The sequence below is a fragment of the Notechis scutatus genome, chromosome Z (assembly GCF_049901735.1).
Source record: "Notechis scutatus isolate UNSWTSFEM ecotype Mainland chromosome Z, rNotScu1.2, whole genome shotgun sequence".
Classification (NCBI taxonomy): domain Eukaryota; kingdom Metazoa; phylum Chordata; class Lepidosauria; order Squamata; family Elapidae; genus Notechis; species Notechis scutatus.
In genome coordinates, this window is record NC_142025.1 from 54699481 (window position 1) to 54719941 (window position 20461).

The window sequence follows — 20461 nt, forward strand, 5'->3', positions numbered from 1 at the left end:
TCGCTGTTCCCCCAGCTTGGTGTCATCTAAGAATTTGATGAGTTACCCTTCTCATCCACTCATTGGATCATTTATGTACTGGACCTAAGATAATGTGGGATAAAAAGTACTACCACTAGATGGATTCACAGTTTACTGACCAACTGCACTCAGGGGATATCCTCAATGGAACTACATCTACATGGAGGGATGCATGTAATGGGGTATCCCATGGTCCCGTTTTGTTAAGTTTAATTGACACCTATCTCACTATGGGGCTATTCTAGGCTGCTTCAGCAATAAAAAGAAAGAAATGAAAAGAATGTAAACAAAACAGAAATAAAATAAAACAATGAAATAAACAATGAAAAAGAACATAATGTGACTATATCAATATGATAACCAAAAAAATGGATGGGAGGAGAGTAGAGAGCAAGCTGGGGGGAGCTAGAGTCTGCCATCAATGCAGTAGCCACTTCCAGTGTGGAATTACCTCATGCTTGTTATGGTCTACTTTGTCAAATGTCTTCCTGAAATCCAAGTATACTATGTTCACTGTATTTCACTGATGCACTAATTTAGTTACTTTATCAAAAAAGCAATACAGTTTGTCTGGCATGGTCTGTTTTTAACAAACCCCTGTAGGGTCCTAGAATTATCTTGTTGTTTCTAGGTATTCATAAATCCTCTATTTGATTGTCTTTTCCAGGATTTTTCCAGGTATCGGTGTCAGGCTGATTGGCCTATAATTTCTTAGATCCATTTTTCCCTTTTGTAGATCAGGGTTTGGTGAGTTTTGGGCGGGGGGAGTTGGGTAGCTTTAGAACATTTTCCTCAATGAATAAATAAACAGCAACCATGCACATTAGAATTCAATATAATACAGACAACAAGCGATAGAACAAACAAACAAGAATCTTAAGACTTTAAAATAGTTGATTTCAACAAACTTAGAAAGAGCTTGGGAAGGATTTCATGGATGAAAAACTTAAAAGGGAAAATAATTCAACAAACTTGAGAAATTCTGAAAAATGTAATTATAAAAATCCAGTCGAGCACAATACTAGTGAAAAAGAAAAATAACAATTCCAAGAAGAAACCAAATGGTTGCACAAAGAGCTCTTTGATAAACTGAAAGACAAAAAGGATAAGTATAAAAAGTGGAAACAGGGACATATAACTAAGGCAGAATACCAGCATATAGCCTGAATCTACAAGGATGAAGTTAGGAAAACTAACTTGCATTAAATGTCAAAAATAATTAAAATGTTTCTTTTAATATTTAAAAAACAAGAAAAAAGTCAAAAGAAATGGAAGAAAATGGCAAAGAGGTGACAGGAGCAAGGAGAAAGCAGAGCTATTTAATTCTTTCTTTGCATTTGCTTCACTCAAAAAGAAACTATAGCCCAACCTACCAAAAACAGAATTTTAAAAGACAGACTAAGAATTCAAATTAAAGTAGGCAAGAAAATGGTACGCCAGTGGAAGGGCTTACCTTCAGAAGTTGTTGGTATTTCAAGACTGGAGGCTTTTAAAAAGAAACTGGGTGAAATGGTACAGAGCAGGGGTGTCAAACTGGATTTCTTGGGGGCTGGATCAGCATTGTAGTTCTCCTCTGTGGGCCAATTGGGGGGGGGAGGACAGGTGCCTCTTGTACCACCCTGCTGGCCAAAATGGGGAGCACAGGGCCCCCCTGCACCTCATTTTCATCCTCCGTGGCCTGCTGCAGCACTCTGCCAGCCATTTTCGGGCCCATTTTCGGCCCATTTTCAGGCTGATTTCCAGCCAGTTTTTGGGCAGCAGAGGGCTGCAGGAGGCCACGGAGGGTGAAAATGAGGCGTGGGGCGACCATTTTAGCTATCAGAGGAACTGCGGGCCAGTCCTTTGATATTCCCAGGTTGGCCCCAATTTAAGCACCCCAGCCAGCAGGCCTTGAGTTTGATACCGCTGGTATATAGTGTTTCCTGCTTGAGCAGGGATTTGGACTCTATTATTCTAGTCATTTACTATATTTTGTTTACTCATTTATTTAATAAGGTTCTCTTTGTTTAGTTTTAGAATCTGTTGAAGAACTGATCATGTTTTAGGTCATGTTTATGCAGAAATATTGACAATTTAAACTTTGTATCTCATGAAATAGCTAAGCTAACCAATTAACTTTTCACAACTAAATTTACATCTAAAAGGAATATCTATTTGCCATGTGCTTGTGAGCCTATCGTCATTGTAAGCAAACCATATGCATTCATTAAATTTGAAATGTCATTATTCCAGAAGCAGGGGAGATATAGAAACAATATTTCTGACCAGGACACCCACCTGGACCATTTGAAGCTGTTTCTTCAAATGGTAAGTGAGCAGAGAATGTAAGCCAAGCAAGTGTAGAGAATGTTCAAGTCCCTTGTGACTAGAATATTGAAAGAATCAGATCTCCTTTTACAAAGAAGCCTCATGTGATGCATTTCCCAAATATCATCAGCTACATGATCCTACCGAGTTCATCAGTTTAAGTCTTAGGGTCCAATACCACACACAGTTATTGTACTTGTTATTTTCTTCATCCATCTGCACTGCTTCTTACGCCATTCCCTGTGCTTGCCTGAAGTTAATACTTCAAAGAGCAACTGAATCATGTATTATAATTCACCAGAATTATGTATTACAACATAGATTCTGATATATTTTCAAGAAAGTAAATTTAAGCTGCAACTAGGGATATCATAAGAAAAATTCCATCTAGAATTTTTAACGCTGCAGAATTAGTAACACTGCATATACCAGTCCAGATTCACCAACACACTTAGTTTCCACCCTGAACTACTTTTTCACTTCTTGTTCCCATTCTTAAATTAAAAATTAGAAACACTTAGGAACTGAGGCATGAAGCCTTATTTGGTAAAACATGAGTGAGGTGGATAGTGTATGTGTTGACATTCCATCAGCACTCACCAGAAGAAGATAAAAATCTAAAACATGCAGAAAGAGTGATTTTCCCATAAGCACACTTTCCTATTCTATTTTCAATGAAACAGAATGGAATGGAGTAGAGTGGGGAACGGAATGGAACAGAACAACAGAATTGGAAGCGACCTTGGAGGTCTTCTAGTCTGTTCAGTCAGGAAACCCTTTCAGACAAAACTTATATGCCCTTGAGCATCATACAGAGAAAGACTATGAAAAGCCACATTCATGGCCAGATTGATAACCTCACAAATTTAGTACTAGGAACTAGGCTTAAAGCTATACTGTAGTTCCCATGTCTGGATCTCCTGAAACACTTTTTGGAGACACTTGCTTTTCTGTACAATTAAGTGCACAATGTTTGTGGCAGCAAGATGGCCTATTTGGGGATTTATGTTATGAAAGAAAATCTCCATCACCAAGTTTTAAGTATCAGTCACTAACATATTATACAAGTACTTACCAGTATCTCACCCTTTAGAGGTTGGCAAAATTAGTTGTGCAGGCAAAATAAGAAAAAGCAGAATGAGGGGACAAAACAGTGAAAAAAATAAAATAAATTGAGTAGAGGGGGAAAGGGGAAACAGTAGCATAAAATGGTAGGAAAATAAAGGTAAAGTAGAAAAAACAGTAAAAGAAAAAAGTTACATGCTATTAATTACAACTGTACAGTGTTAATGTTTCATTACACTCTTTCCAAACAAGAATCAATATATGCTGGTACTGTATATTGTATATTGACTAACCATCATGCAACATTAAATTGTCAACCTTGTACCTCAAGATTGACAAATTCTCAAAGGAATGTTATGGTTGCATTATTTATTTTCTTTTTTTTCTTTGTAACTAGCATTGTTTTCTGATTATTTCTCAAAGAAACTGGAAATGCATTTTGCAGAAACAGCTTCAGTCTAAATCAGCCTATACAGCAAAAAACTTCCTGGAGGTACTGTACATTCTGTAATTGGATCTGCTTCCATGTCATTTTCTATTTTCAGATGATATAAGGAAAAAGCATTACTTTCTGCATTATGCAGTGCTATGCTCAAAAATCTATTCAATTTCCTGCAATTACATATATTAATATGCCCAACAACAGCACTATGCTGAAAGAGAAACAATCTGCTGAAAGAGAAATGAATCAGTATCTGATATGAATCAGTACCTGATTTGGAATTGCTCTTTTCTTATTTGCCTGGGTGCTCCTTTGTTGTGCACTGAAAGAAAAGAAACAAAGAAAAAGAAATGTTTTTTTTAAACAAACACATATATTTTGTCATTCCCCACCTGCCAAAACTAGCTTATATGTTAGCAATGCTCTAAGCCAACAAGACAGTTACGCTCTAAGCCAACAGGAACAGTTCCTGTTCAAGTCAAGTTAACAAACATGCAAGAAAGTAAGTTCCAGTGCTTGAAGAAAAATGTCACCAATAATTGAGCTAATATAAACCACACAACAGATTGTGTCAGTACTAGAATACTATCAAGTCAGAAGAGTTGTGAAACATTCCATTTCAAGTTTAAATTAGGGAATGGGGAAAAAACCTAAACTGAAACCTGTAACTGCTTGCTTGCTACAGAAGCAGGTGAAAAAAAGGCTTTAGGAAAGAAGAAAGAGATGCTTAGCCTAGTTCCAAGCTGAATCTTATTGGAGCCCTTACTTTGCAGTGGATAAACAGAAAATCCATGTTTGGATGACAAAGAAGTAAGAAGTACAGCAAGATCAGTACACTGGATTGATGATTTTAGGGGTCTTTTAAAACATTTTTTGGTTTTATATTATTTTGTACTATTACATTTTGTATTACAAAAAGTATTGCCTTAAGCATACCAATGTAAAGAAGCAATATCTTAAGTAGAGGCACATTTTAAAATGTTTTTAGTTGGTAATCCAACTGTTTCTTTAAGTATCTCAGTCTTAATTCTAACAATAATACAATAATTGGACTACTGTCTAACAATTGGACTACTGTAATGTGCCCTTCATGGAACTGCCCTTGAAGAGCATTCAGAAGCTTCAGTTGGTGCAAAATGCAGCAGCAGCAGGCAGTTATGTGTGCTCCAACTTGCACACAAAGTTTGCTGTGCAAGTTGCATTAGTTTCCAGTTTGCTTCCAGGTCCAAATCAAATATTGATTGTAACCTTTTAAAGCCCTATATTGCACAGGAATGGGATATTTGAGAGACTGTTTCTTCTCAGATGCATCTATACATCCCATGAGATCTACCATGAGAGGCATGTTGTGAGCTCTGGCAAGGACCTAGGAAGAAAGCCTTTTCTGTAGTAAGCTGGCACTCAAGGCTGCTGCCAATCTCACCTGGTGCCTTCTCTGTGCACCAAGTCCTCTGGGAAGGCAGAGCCCATGGGTTGGCTGCCAGGATGCATGACTATTTGTCTCACATGGCATATCAGCCGGGATCATTTATCCCACAGTGAATCACTAGGACAAGGTGGCGGGGGAGGAGTGGTGGGAGAGGGACAACCTCATTGTGTCAGCTGGCATGGGGGAGGCCAGGGATGAAGTGGGAAGGCCCAGGCAGCTGTGGCCAATTGTCCCATTCTGACTTTAATTTGTAGATATCACCAGAAGTTTTCAAACTCTGAGATACTACAAAACTGACTAATTGCATAGATAGAACTGGGAACCAAGCCCAGAATCAGCTTTAGCACTGCTTCCACTTAGCCCGCATGTCTTATCTGACTTAAAAATGAAATGTGATCATTCTCATCCCTTTTGGGGAAGTCCTGATTCACAGTGTGAGAATCCCTGCCCTAACCTAAACTCTCCAAAAGAACGTTAGCACCTGTATATTAAAGTTTCAAATACCAAATAAATCAATAAAACAGGTTTTCAAATAACATGCTGAATTATTTTGTCCACATAGTTGCAGTTAAATTCAAGGCCCATGCATTCATAATTGGCTGCTCTGAAATAAATGGAGATCTTCAATTCTCAACCTGTTGTGAATGAATGCATAATTGTAAATGAATGCATAATTTCCAGAGAAGATGAACTATGTTCTCTATGTTCTCTTCTCTATCCAGAGATGATTGTGTTCTATTTAATAAACCATGCCTAAAAACCCACAGATCAACATTATATACCAAGCCACTAAGTTTTGATATTCACAGAACTTTAAATTAGGAAGACAATTTACAATACTAATTCTTCTGATCTCCAACTTTCAGAAGTAGAAACAGCAACTTAGGCACCATTTTCTTGGGTGAATGTCATTTCAAATTACTAAGTGCCCTATTAACAAGCTGTATAATACAGATAGTCCTCGACTTACAACCACAAAATTGACCCAAAATTTTGACCTGAAAATTTCTGTTGTTAAGTAAGACTTTCGTTAAGAAAGCTTTGCCCCATTTTATGACCTTTCTTGTGACAATTGTTCCGTGAATCTCTGCAATTGTACAATTAGTAATGGTTGTTAAGTGAATCTGGCTTCCCCATTAATTTTGCTGATCAGAAGGTTGCAAAAGATAATCACATGACCTGGGACACTACAACTGCAAAAGTATGAGTCAGTTGCTAAGTATCTGGATTTTGATCATGTGAATTTGTGTCACTTTTTTCAGTGCAGTTATAACTTCAGTCACTAAATGAATTGTTGTAAGTTGAGGACTATCTGTACTTCAGACAGTAGAAGCATTTCCCTCTTCTATGCTGCATAGAGTTTTAACCGCAGCCTTCAACTAGTGATCATGGATTTGTGTCACACAATCGCTTTGTATAAGCAAGCTCAATTTACATTTAAATTTGAACCTGGTTTTTTTTGTTTATAATACCACAAGTCTCAATAAATGAGAGATAAAAGGTAAATAAAATATTGAGAAAGCAAGAGCCAAACAGCTATTAAGAAAACAAAAGGTTCTGCTTCCTCTCTGTTAGAGTAGTTTGAAGGCAGCATTTATACGGCTGGCAACAGGAAAGCTTAATAACTCAAAATTTGGGAAATGAAAGCTAGTTCTATGACCCTCTCAGCTTTGGAAGAAGAAAAGTTCTCTCATCTGTACTGAAATATAAAAATGCAAGCAATAGAAGAAATTGCTCCAATTCATCAGGAGAAATCTATTTTTTATTTTTTTTTCTAATCTGCAGCACAAGCAAGTCCTTCCAAGAAATGTTCTTTTCATTGTTAGACATGATGTGCGTGACAGATAACTAGCAGTGTTTGCGTTTGGAGTGAAGATTTGTAAGAAGCCATTTCTACTGTTCAATTCCAAACTTCATTCCAGTGCAAATCCAAATGTAAGATACTTTCAGCAAGTGTTCCAAAATATTAGACAATTTGGATTCTTGTCGTAATAGAGAAAAGCTCTCACAGGCAGATACGCACCCAGCCACCATATGCTGTTCAGTGTAACAGCTGGGGAATTTTGGAGAGTTTCAAAGGCATCCAGAAATAAAAGTGAGGTAGTTCAGAGAAAAACCAGGACAGATTAAAGGAAAAAAGAATTCTGTATTAAGTGGGAAAGAAAAGGTATATAAATGCACACATGCTGTAAAGAAACTCACTTTCGGGCCATTTGATACATTGATGGCAAATATTTTATTTCCAGTTTGCATAAGCCTCATTATAAAACTTCTTAGGATCATATCATAGTATTAAAAAACAAATCAAAGGGATTAAGGTTTTTCTTTTATGGTAATCATTGATTTAAAAAGTAGCGAGCTTTTGCCTTTATTAGAAAATTTTCAGATTCCTGTACCTAAAGATTTTAATACAGAGGGGGAAAATACATTAACATATTTTACAATTTGCAAAAAAGTGAAAGTAAATTTTGTTAAAAGAATCTAAACTTGCTATAGGTACATCAATAAGGCATTTGATATAGTAAACCACAGATTCTTGGTAAGAGGAAAAAATGTGGGACAGACAGTATCACCACCAGATAGATTCATGAATGGATGACAAATCACATTCAATGTGTAAGTCCTCAATGGAACTACATCTATGGAGGGAAGTATGCAAAGGGTTCTGTCTTAGGTCCAGGACTCTCCAGCATCTTCATAAATTATTTAGATGAAGGGATAGAAGAGGAATTTATCAAATTTGCAGACAACACCAAGCTGGCGGGAATAACTAATACTTTAGTAGATAGGCTCAGAACAATCTTGACAGACTTGAACACTGGGCTCTAATTCAAGGTGCTGGTTGTCACCTTTAAAGCTCTTCATGGCTTGGGACCAGGTTATCTGAGGGACCATCTCTTGCCGGTCACATCTACCTGACCTATCAGAGTGGGGAGGCAGAAAATGCTGCGTATCTCATCCCCAAGGGAGATACACCTGGTGGGACCCAGAAGAAGGGCCTTCTACATGGTGGCTCCCTCTCTATGGAACCGAGATTAGAACGGGCCCCCTCTAATACTCTTCTGGAAGGCGTTGAAGACCTGGTTCTGCCAGTAGGCCTGGGGAACTGAGAGCAGAATGGAGCCCATTAAATCATTTGTGTGATCTGCTGTCGCCGGAATGGGGGGTGATTTTATTATATTATATTAATTTATTTATTTGATTCTTTTTATTAGTTTTATTGTTTTAAATGAGGTTTTGTATTCTGTAAGCGCTCTGAGTTGCCATGGGCAAATAGGCGGCAATATAAATTCAATAAATAAATAGATATCCAACAAAATGCAATTCAATGGTAAGAAATGTACATTTAGGCAAGAAAAAGTAAATGCACAGGTATAGAATAGGTGGCACAACAGCAGTAACTGAGAGGGATCCAAAAGTCCTGTGGACAACAATCACTTAAAGCAGTGTGTTGTTGTAGCTGCCAAAAAAAGCCAATGCAGTCTTAGGTTGCTTCAACAGGGAGGTAGTATCTCAGTCACAAGAAGTGTCAGCACCACTTTATACTGCCTTGGTCAGAACACACTTGGAATACTGTGTTCAGTTTTGGTCACCATAATACAAAATAGATTCTGAGACTCTAGAAAGACTGCAAAACAACAAAGATTATTAGGGGACTGGAGGCTAAAACATATAAAAGAATGGTTGCAGGAATTGGGTATGTCTAACTTAATGAAAAGAAAAAAAACAGGGGTGACATGATAGCAGTCTTCCAATTGAGCAGGGGATTGACTTATTCTCTAGGGCACCAGAAGACAGGACAAGAAGACAGGGTGGAAGCTTGTCAAAGAAAGATACAACTTAGAACCATGATGGCGAACCTCTGGCACGCATGCCGGAAGAGGCATGCAGAGCCACTACTGCCGTCACACGAGCCCTCATCCAGAGCAGGTGTCAGATCCATGTATCTGCCATTCTTCAATGGAAGAAGACGGGGGGGGGGAGGGAAGTTGGTATTAGTAATCCTTTTGATGTAACCTGAATATATTAAATCTTATACTGAATTTGTATAACCTGCACGTGATATACAACTGGAAGATGGGAACCAGATGCCCAGAAACCTATCACCTCTTGAAGAGACAGCAAGGGGAGAAGGGACCATAAAACTTCCAGCGTCGGAAGATACTGCCTGGGAAACTCTTCAAAAGATCATTCCCAGAAAAAGGGGAGGGGGAATTAACATGTTGGTTCTTTGTTTGACAAAATACACATCAAAAGAAGGGGAGGGGTCCTAATTTCTCTTATCTATCACTGCATGCCTGGGAGCTGTTAGACTTTGCTTTGAATCCTGCTGGAATCATCTCATTTCAATAAAGGATTCCTTTTGAAACATCCAGTGATCAGAAGTTCATTCTTTTCGCTTGAATGGGAAAAATCCTGTAGCTGACATAAAGCAAAGTCTGCAATAGTGGTCAACCCGGAGAGGAATTTTTTAAAAAAGTTTCACTTTACCAAGGGGACCCTGCAAAAATGTCTGAATATAGTTGTCAGACTTCCAGAAATCCTTCGTTTGAAACAGTAACTCCGAGACCGACATAATCTCGAAATGCTTTATTCAAAACAAAAAAGACTGGTATCGTCCAGTAGAATTTCAGTACTGGCATATCTCCCACAAAATTCCACCTACCTCCACCTACTTTCACACCTCATTAATCATGTGAACCAATTATCTTGCATGTACAATTTTTTACTACGCCATGCTCTGTGACCCTAACTTTCAAACTCATATATTTTTTCTATTAAGAACTATCACTTCCCTCCCAGCACTCATGACAGCGATGAATTTCAGAGCTTGAAAATTCCTTCTCCTACAAGTAAAGAAAAACAAAACACAACCAGGGGTTAATGCGTTGTCCTTAACCCCCTCTCCCCCCTCCACGAGGACCCTTTGGTTTATGGGGAAATTCCTCATGGAACTGATTTACCAATTTATCAGCATGTACATTCCAACTTTTTACCCAACTAGCATCCGATATAGGGTAACCCTTCCATAAGACCAAATATTGCAATCATCCTCGGTGTAACCTAGAGTCTAGAATTTTCTTAATTTCATAATGCGTCTCAACCTGTACAGTCAATGGTTCAGGGGGAGCGTTTGGTATTGGTCTTATCATTGATGTAGCAGCTGGTTTTAACAAACTATTATGGAAAACTGGATGAATTTTCCCTAATAGTCGAGGAAGACTTAACTGGACCGTGACCGGATTGATTATTTTTGAAATCAGAAATGGACCCAAGAATTTTGGTCCCAATTTTTTACTAGGCAGTTTCAACCTGAGATACTTGGTTGACAAATATACTTTGTCTCCCACTTTAAATGGCGGTTGAAGGGATCTATGTTTATCCGCCTGCTTTTTGTAATTTTTTGCAGCTTTGGCCAAAGCTTTTTTTCCCCCAACCTCTTTTTAATGAGTTCATCCATTCCATTAGAGACATGGATGTGGGAGGTTCTGTAGGTAATTCTGGCATAGGGACAAAGTCCATCCCAGTGTTGATTTGGAAAGGAGTCAGACCTGTGCTGCTATGTACTGCATTATTATCAGCAACCTCTGCAAATGGTAATAATTCAGCCCAGTTTTCCTGTTGATAATTTACATAGCATCTAATGTATTGTTTGACCATGGCGTTTGCCCTCTCTTCTGCTCCGTTGCAGGCCAGATGGAATGCTGAGGATAATCCTTTGGAGGACCCAATAGACTTCAAGAATTCCCTCCAGAATTTAGCAGTAAATTGTACCCCTCTGTCTGATATTATTCTACGAGGTACTCCATGTAGTCTATAGATATGCTTCATGAACAAGTTTGCCAGACTCCATGTAGTCTATAGATATGCTTCATGAACAAGTTTGCCAGCTTTTTTGCAGATGGAAGTCCTTTACAGGCTGTAAAGTGGGCCTGCTTAGAGAATAAGTCAATAACAGTGCAAATGATCGTGTTCCCCACACTCTCAGGTAATTCTACAATAAAGTCCATTGCGATTTCTTCCCACAGCTTGGTTGGTTCAGCGACTTGTTGGAGGAGACCAGAGGTTTTTCCAGTTCTGTGCTTCATCGTGGCACAAATTGAGCAACTTTTTACATAGTCCTCAACATCAGATTTCATTTTTGGCCACCAGAGTAAATGTAGGGTTTTTAAGAACTCAAATTGGCCTCCCAGCCGTGAGTCATGGCTATGCTTTAGTACCAGTAGTCTTAGGGTTGCGGGTACATAAAGCTTAGTTCCTTTCCAAGCCAGTCCCTCATTCATTGTTAATTCAGTTTGATGGTCCAGAAACCAGGTCAATAAGGTTGCTTTCAACTCCGTGGTCAGTTTGTCTTCCAGGCGTTTGGGTTGGCTTGGCCTCGAGTGGTTACTTGGTTTGCTGATTGAGTTTCTGATATCAAGGCTTGTACTATTTCCTCTGTGACTGTCAAACTGGGGTTTTCTGGATAGGGCGTCTGCCAATATGTTTTTCCCTCCGGGGATGTATTTCATGTTGAAGTTGAATTGCTTGAAGTATTGAGCCCAGTGGACTTGTTTAGGTGATAGTCTCCGAGGGTTCTTCAGAGCCTTGAGGTTTTTGTGATCAGTCCATATATCAAACGGCTCCTTCACACCTTCTGTCATGCCCCTGGTGGAGACTGACTCTGAGGAAGAGGACGAACAGCCAACAGGGAGTGGGAGTGTGGCTCCAGAGGTGGTGGAGGAAGTTGGGGAAGGGCAGAGGCCAGCTAAGCAATCAGAGGAGGATCCAGGCCCATCCCCTATCCATCCTAGGTCACGCAGGGAGGAGAGGATCAGGGAAAAGTGAGGTCTACTCAGGAGGAGATTACCATGATCCTCCTCGGGGCTTGCAGCTGGGAGCTATGTATATAAGTTTGTAACTACGCAGTCAGAATTGCTTGAGTCAAAGTTTAGTATTTACTTTGAAAGAGGTTTATCTTTGCTGGCGTTCTTCCCATGGACTCTCCTCGGTTATTTTCCTGCAGTTTATGATTAGTTATCTTGGCTTGCTTCGGAACTCTCGTCAATGCGGTTTGTTTTGGTTTTCTTTGTGCCACATTATTTACTTTTGTGACTTTAAACTGTGACTAATAAAACAGTGAAGTTAAGTTGAAGGCCTTACCGGACTTTAATGTATGTTTTGGATTTTGGATTATTTTGAGAGACTTTGGGTCATCACACCTTCTAAGAAGTGCCTCCAGGTTAACAAAGCCCATTTTTCAGAAAATGCTTCTTTTTCCCAGACTGCCAATCTTTGCTCTGTGTCCGTTAACTTTTTGGATACATACGCACAAGGCATCAGTCAGTTCTGAGAGTCTTTTTGCAGCCAGAATGGCCACTACTGCTACATCACTCGCATCAAATTGGACTATAAAAGGTTTGGTTGGGTCTGGGTGCTGGAGAATGGGTTCCGTGGCAAAGAGGTGTTTTAAAGTTTCAAAAGCTTTCTGACAGTCCAAGCCAGGGGTTGACTGGGCTTCGGTTTGGTGGGTGACAGGCCCATTTTTAGTAACTCTGTCAGCTGGTGCTCTATTCAAAATCCAAGAAAGAAATACTTAAGACTCCTTTAATCAGAGAAAAGATATCTTGGTAGCAACAAAAGAATTCTGAATCTGAGAAAATGGGCGCGTAAATCACATATACAAAGTAATGGCAACGTTCCCACCCCCAATAGCTCAATTGGCTCATCCAATTAAAAGTTGTGTAGATCATCATGTGGGCATCTCCAGGTGGTGATGAGGCTCCTGTCCGTTGACCTTGACACAGTTTGATAAAGGGTTGCAGCTGCGCATAGCACAGGATAGAAACCTAAGCAAGAATGTACCCGCCCCCAGTTTATACAGTTCTGGTTTGTAACACCACCAGCTCATTTCCCATAACCATTCCCCCCTCCTCCCCCCAATGACATCCAAAAGATGCAAAGCAAAGGGAGAAAATCTTGAAGGCTGACAAACTCTGTCAAACCTTAGCAAAAGAAGGAATGAACTGTCTATAGAAATTGGCAAAACCCAAGAAACTTTGAAGCTGTTTTGGGGTTTTGGGGGGTTGCCAGTACAGCACGGCTTTCACCTTCCCAGGGTCCATCTCAATTTCCAGGTTGGATATTCGGTAGCCTAAATAATCCAGCAACTCCTTGTGCAACTCGCATTTTGAGAGCTTCACATATAATTTGGCGGCTAGAAGTTTTTCCAGGACTTGCCTGACCAATTTGACATGGTCTTCGATGGTTTCGCTGAATGTAAGGATGTCACCAGGTATACGAGGACCCCCCAGTACAGGTGCAGGTGTAACACTTCATTGATGAGTTGCATAAATACTGTGGGGGGGCCCTGAAGTCCGAAAGGCATGACTTTGAATTGGAAACTACCCAAAGGGCAGTTAAAAGCAGTTTTCCACTCATCTCCCTCTTTGATGTGGACCCGATAGTAAGCTTCTCTCAGATCTAATTTGGTGAACATCTTGCCTTTCGATAGGTGGTTTAATAAGTCTTTCATGAGGGGGAGAGGGTACATGTTTTTGACGCAGACGGCGTTTACGCTTCTAAAGTCCACACATAATCACAACCCGCCATCTTCTTGAACAACAAGGGGCAGCTAACCTTGATTTGGCAGGTTCAATAAAACCTCGTTCCAAATTGTTGTCGATGTAATTTCTTAATTCAGTCATCTCAGCAGGTGTCATGGAATATATCTTTGGTTTTGTAGTTTCACCCCGGGTTCTAATTCTATGGCGCAATCAGTGGCTCGATGTGGAGGTAAAACATTACACTCCTCTTCACTGAATGCTTCAGCCAAGTCTTTGTATTAGTTGGGAATTTGGGGGTTACCTGGGAGAAGATTGGATGCTGTGGTTGCTGGTTCAGGTTTTGGGTTCAAGTCGACTGGTGATTTTTTAGTGGGAGGAAGGGGGGGCAATGGGCCTGGGCCAATGAGGATTTTTCTGAATCCGTCCTCCCATTTGATAGTAGGGGCCCATTTGTCTAGCCAAGCAAGTCCCAATATGATTGATTTTGACATTCTTGGGGCCACTATAAAGCGTATGAATTCGCGGTGAGGACCCATTTCCATTTTGATCAACTCTGTCATTTGGGTTGCTGGGGTCCCCCCCAATTAACGTCCCATCCACTTGTTCAAATCTGATTGGGCGTCTTAGTGAGTTAGTCTTTATGCCCAATTGTTCAACGATAGGAAGACATTTAGAGCACCCAGCATCAATGACAGCTTCTAACTCCCCCGCCTACCCTGTGTTAGGTACCACTAAATTGACTTTGATAGTAAAAGGTATGATGGGATCACTCACCATTGGGTCGTCTTCGTCGGTTGGGCTTTCGGGGAGGTGGTGTCAGTCTGGAAATCTGCTGCTCCCTTCTGCATAGAGGGGACTTTTCAGGCTGTATCTAGCAAACCAGTTAATGTCCGGAGGTCTTCCTTGATTTTTCCGACCTCTGACAGCCGTACTAGACTTCAATTGTGGTGCTCATGGTACAGGTGCGGGAGCTAGACAGTCAGCTGCCCTATGGCCACCCTGGCCACAGCACTAACATTTTATCATCCTGTTGGTTCGGATACATGTAGCTTCAGCTGGTTTGGTCAGCGGTCTCCTAGCTACCGTTCTCTTAGGCGGGCCTTCGGGGAGGGGTTTTCTATGTGGGTTGATGTCACGGTCTAATCTGAGGGTGGTGGTATACCACGCTTGTAGAGTCTCTGGTATTTCCCTAATGTTACAGGCCTTCTTTACTTCTGGGTCAATGGCGTTCTTAAAGTAGTGTAAAGTCATCCTTTCAGGCCAATCCATGAGATGGCTCGCGACCCTTCTAAAGTCCCAAATAACTGTTGTGGTAAATCCGCTATCGATGAACTCCCAGAATTTATCTTGTGGATGTCATCTTGAGAGATTACTGACTCAATTTGTGTTTCTTCCCTCCAGTCTGATTCAACTGCTGTATACAAAGGACTAGAGAAAGATTTTTCTTCAGACTGCCCAGTTAAAACTGTTTGGCCCCTTCTTCTTGAGATGGAATGTTTTGGCCTGGCTCCCAGATCCTTTCCCTCCTCTGCCATTCTAAAAGCACCCATCATCTCCTCCAAAGGGGAGCTGACAGATTCAGCTAGTGCTCTGAGCCCCCCCAAGCTCCATCCTGCTCACCTCCAATGCCGGCTGATTCTTGATTTTCCTCCATCTCTGGAAAAAAACTGGATTATCAGCTACAACCCTTTTTAGAAAAAAAAATGAGTACTGAAATAAGGTCAAACTTCCAGAAATCCTTCATTTGAAACAGTAACTCCGAGATCGACATAATCTCAAAATGCTTTATTCAAAACAAAAAAGACTGGTATTGTCCGGTGGAATTTCAGTACTGGCATACCTCCGACAAAATTCCACCTATCTCCACCCACTTTCACACCTCATTAATCACGTGAACCAATTTATTTTGACCCCTTAGGGAGATCCCAAGTAGGGAATCTGTGAACCACAGCTGGTCTAAGGTTGGAAGCTCCTTTTAGAAATCTCCGGGTGGTTTGGTTCAGAGCCAGTGACTCCCTCCTATGTATGTACAATACTGAAGACAAAGGTGGCCCCTTGCCTGCGTAAGGTGACTGCCGAGAGCCCTTTGTATAGACCCGCTAGTAAAAAGTTCAATATGTTGGCTACTGGAGCCGAAGAGAGAAAATCTTAGTCTAGATGCCCCACTGACAGAAGACCTTCCAAGTATGTGACTGGTTGATATCTCTTAGCCACTAGGATGCAAGATAGCCTGCTCTGATATCTTGTCTCCTCAGCGCGCTCCGCTCAACTGCCATGCGGTCAGTTGGAATCACTGAGGTTCTGGATGAGATATTTCCCCTTGGTGAAATGACACCATGCGAGGAGGGATCCTCCATGGCTGGGTGGTTGAGAGGTTCACCAGGTCCGCAAACCAGGGCATCTGGGCCAGTAAGGAGACAGAAGTATGATCTCTGCCTCCTCCTCCAGTATCTTTCTGACTATCGCTGGCAGCAGCGGAAGAGGAGGGAAAGCATACAGGAAACCCTGAGGCCACCTGCTCCTGAGGTCATTGGTCCCTTCTGCCCCCTGGGTCATGAACCTGGTGTAAAACCTGGGGAGTTTAGGCATTGGATGGAGATGCGAACAGGTCTACCACAGGTAGTCCGAACAGACGTGACAGCTCCTGAAATAAAAGATTAGAAATCCTACACTCTGAGGGGTCAATCCTGGCCTACTAAGCCTGCACATTTTCTACCCCCGAGATGTGTTCTGCCCTGATAGACAGGAGATTCCTCTCTACCCAAAGAGCCAGACATTCAGCTTCCAACATTAAAGACCTTGATCTGGTGCCACCATGCCTGTTAATGTGAGCTTTGATGGTGACATTATCTGTTAAAATTAGGACATGTGTGTTTCTAAATTTCTTAAGAGCCCATCTTACCGCTCTCAATTCTAACCATTTGATGTTCTTTCCTCTCTAAAACAGACCACTGGCCCTGAGCCAACTGTGACTGCAAATGAGCTCCCCCAGCCGGAGAGATTGGCATCAGTAGTGATTACCATACAGGGTGGCTTTCTGAATAAGTGACCTTTGAGCGAAGCCTGAGAGGCCCACCATGACAAGGACTGGCCCAGGAACAGTGACTTTGAGAGACTAGTGACTTCTGCCCGCCTTTTGGTGGGGCAAGAGAAACCACTACAGCTTTCTAGAGTGTAATCTATCACAAGGCACTATGGAGATGCAACTCATTCTCCCTAGGAGTTGTGATAGAAGTGCTAAAGGGGATTTATTCGCTCAACCTCCACAACCATGCTCTTTGCGTTCCTGTGAAAGGAATACCTTGCAAGACACAGTGTTAATCTTTGCTCCAAAATGCAATAAACATCTGGTTGGTGAGAAATGGCTTTTCTTATGGTTAATTGAGAAACCGTGGTCTTGTTAACAGGAAGATCATTGCTTGGAGATCCCTTAAGGCCCAGTTATGTGAGGATGATTGGATTAAAATGTCATCCAGGTAACACTGCCCCCTTACTGCCAATGCAACCAGGATCTTAGTGAATACCCTGGGTGCAGAAGATAAACCAAAGGGCATAACCCTATATTGGAATTGTCTCCCAGCATAGCTGAAGCTTAAGTGCTCTCTGCGTGCCTGACAAATTCTGATGTGCAGATAAGTCTCTGTAAATCAATTGAGGTAAGGAAATACACCCACCCTGACACTCTAGTATAGACTGTAGAGAATGCATCCAGAAATGCTTGTAAAACAAATATTATTGAGCCTTTTTTGGCCTAAAATGGCTCTCCACCCGCCAGAAGCCTTGGGAAGAACAAACAGCCGGGAGTAGAATCCCTTACCCTGTTGACTCAATGGATGGCCTGTTCCATTAGCTTCCTACGGGATGCATCCCTGGAAACCGGGCAAGGCACGTAAAATCTGGTGGGTTGTGACCTAAATTCCAGGAAAAGGCCCAACCTGATACGCTTAAAGACCCAAGCATTGGATGTAGTAGCCTCCTATTGGGCCGCAAAACTAGATAACCTTCCCCCAATGGGAGAACTGCTGGCAGAATTAGCAGGAGCGCTAGGAACACCAACTAGCTCCCCCACAAAAAGGCTGCTTGCCTGAAATTGAGGCCTATCTATGGCCATTCTTTCCTGGGGGTGTTCCCAGCGATTGAAGGCCTGACTCAGAGGCCCCAATGTCCCAGCGTTGCTATCAGCACTGAAAGTTAACCTGTGGGAGAAAGACACTGTCCTGAAATTAGAACTTGCCAGAGAGATAAGGTGTTTCTTTTTATTCTTGGTCTCTACCAGGTGGGGGTCCAAGACCTCCCCAAACAATCTATCCCCTTTTAAAGGGGCAGATACCACCTTCCACTTCCGCCGCCCAGTTTTGTAGCCAGACCATTCTGCGGGCAGCGACAGAAGTGGCAATGGCCTTGGAAGCAAATCTGGCACTGTTTAAAGTGGCATCAGTAGTATATTCAGCCACTGCAACTAGCTTATGGATGTCTCGGTGCACTTGGACATCCATGGCAGGGACCCTATCTATCAGCTGATGCAGCCAGTGTAAGGAAGCCCTCATAAAGAATGAGGCAGCCAAAGCAGCCTAGACTGCCCAGACAGCTGCCTGGTGGGTACGCTGGAGGGAATGTTTGATCCTCTTGTCCTCCATCTTCAATGCCTCCTCTGGGTCAGCGAGATTTGATGAGGAAGAAACCAAGGCTGCAACCGGACTGTCCACTGAAGGCACCTGTAATGAGCTGGTTAGTTCAGGCCGCTACAATTAAAATAGCGGCTGTCCTTGGCCGATAACATGGCAGATGTGCCCGGGGATTCCAGCTGCTTCTTATGTTCAAAACTAATCTAGGCACAGGAACCCTTTCAGGTCGAACTTTAGGTTATCAAATTATTGGTCTGGAGGAACAGTAGTGTCATCTTCCACTTCCCCAACATCTGCCTCTGGCCCCAACTGGGTCTTTGTCTTCCTAGCCTTGAGCAATAAGGCCCAGAACTTTTGAGAATCAAAGAGTCTGGTGAAGGAAGGTTTCTCAGGGGTCAGAGCTTTGTCTCCCTCTGGTGCTCTAAAGGAGATACTATGTATAGGGGGGTCAAGAGAAGTCCTGTCCCTCAAGGATTTGCTGCTTCTCTCATGACTGGAATGTTTTAGGACTGAGTGATCTGACACCACCGATTCAGGCCTTTGCATAGCCTGGAGGTTTTTCACAATTCCTTGCCTTATGGACCTTGATATAATTCCCTGCATGTGTGCAGGTAATACTGTTCCTGCCCCCTCAGGATCACGCAAGCCAGCAGCTGTGGGCATAAAAGTTGCCTCCACTCCTGGCTTTCTTAGGAGGTGCTCAAGTTTCATTCTGGCAGGCAGCTTAGGGATCCCCTTCGTAATCTCTAACAGTCTCTAGAGGGTGTGGATTAACAATAGCAGATGAGTTATCAGGTAACCAGGCTTGTAAGCGAGGTCCACTAGTGGAGGTAGAAGGCCCAGGCTCCATCTGCAAATTGGAGGTGGAGCAGAAGACTCTGACTCCTCTGGGCATGGGGAATTCTGGCTTCTCCCACCAGCTTTTCTCCACCTGTTATTCTAGAACCTTCTGCCTTCTCAAGGCATCTTGCTCCTCTGCCCTGGAAGGTCTTTTGGGTTGAGGGGCCTTTTTCTTATGCCTGCCCCTAGATTTACCTCTTGAAGTAGAGGGACTGTGATTACCTTCCTGATCCTTATCCACCATCCCACCTGGAAGATTAGGATTTGCAGGATAGTCAGAGGGAGAGGATGGATCCTGGAGGGTAGGGGATGAGGAGTTATTTTCACAATAACTGCTTACCTTGTCACTTTAGGCCCCATCCAAATCAAGAAAATCCTCTTACCTCTGAACTGGTGAAGCAGACCTAAAGAGGCCTATTGCTGGGCTGCAGCCTCACCCTGACAGTCACCACAGTAATTTAAAGGACCTTCGTACAGGTCTACTGGCACCCACGCGATCACCTCAGTGCTGGAGCCGGAATCACAGCCCTGGCAATGTAGTTGATCTGCGCCTTCAACTGGGGTCGATCCAGTCCTTCTGCACCAACCGCTGAACACGGCTGCGCCCCCCAGCTGGGATCGGGCCAACTGCCTGATCAAGTGGCTTGCTTTGTGCTGCTGCAAAGCCTCCTCCTCTGCTGGGCCGATTGACCTCTCAGCCGCTGCTGCTTGTTGCTATGCTGAGTGCTTTGCAGCCACAGTGATCGAAAGCGAAAGCACACAACCCGAAAAACAAGTCTTTTGTCCATGCTGCTGCTGTGCTACCGCACAAAACAGCTGAGGCCCTTATTGGCCCAATTGCTGGGAGCCACTCCACGTGGTAGTGGTTCCATGTGCTAGGACGGCTGCCCTGAGCGCGATCTCCAAGAACGGAGGCTAAAAGCCTCTCTCCCTTGGCTGCAGCTTCTTCCTGAGGCTTTAGAGCCTTTTAAAACTTTTTAACTTTTAAATAGAAACAGCCTCCACTTCCAATCGAAGTGGAGCCCCAGCAACTCATGTCCGTCCTGGCTGGACTGAGTCGAAAACTGGGGCATGGCCATGGCACAAGGGTGGAGCTTCAGTTTAACGCAGACTCAATCCCACAGAGCAGGAACTGAACATACTCCAATCTATCTGGACTCTCGGAGCCACAGATAAGAAAAGAAGT

At 42.4% G+C, this 20461-nt stretch overlaps 1 protein-coding gene across 14 annotated transcripts in view; it reads right to left on the reverse strand.

Moving 5' to 3' along the window:
- DNM2 (dynamin 2) overlaps positions 1–20461 on the reverse strand; it is a 176922-nt gene that overhangs the window by 38313 nt on the left and 118148 nt on the right. For 4 of the 14 annotated variants that reach the window (XM_026688802.2, XM_026688801.2, XM_026688804.2 and 1 more), the window contains exons 13-14: positions 4106–4157; positions 3404–3415 (exon numbers count right to left, since the gene is read on the reverse strand). In XM_026688802.2, the coding sequence (XP_026544587.1) occupies positions 3404–3415; positions 4106–4157 (64 nt within the window). Of the gene's footprint in view, positions 1–3403; positions 3416–4105; positions 4158–7287; positions 7318–20461 lie in introns of all 14 variants that reach the window. The other 10 variants (XM_026688807.2, XM_087945297.1, XM_026688805.2 and 7 more) reach the window with 3 other exon arrangements.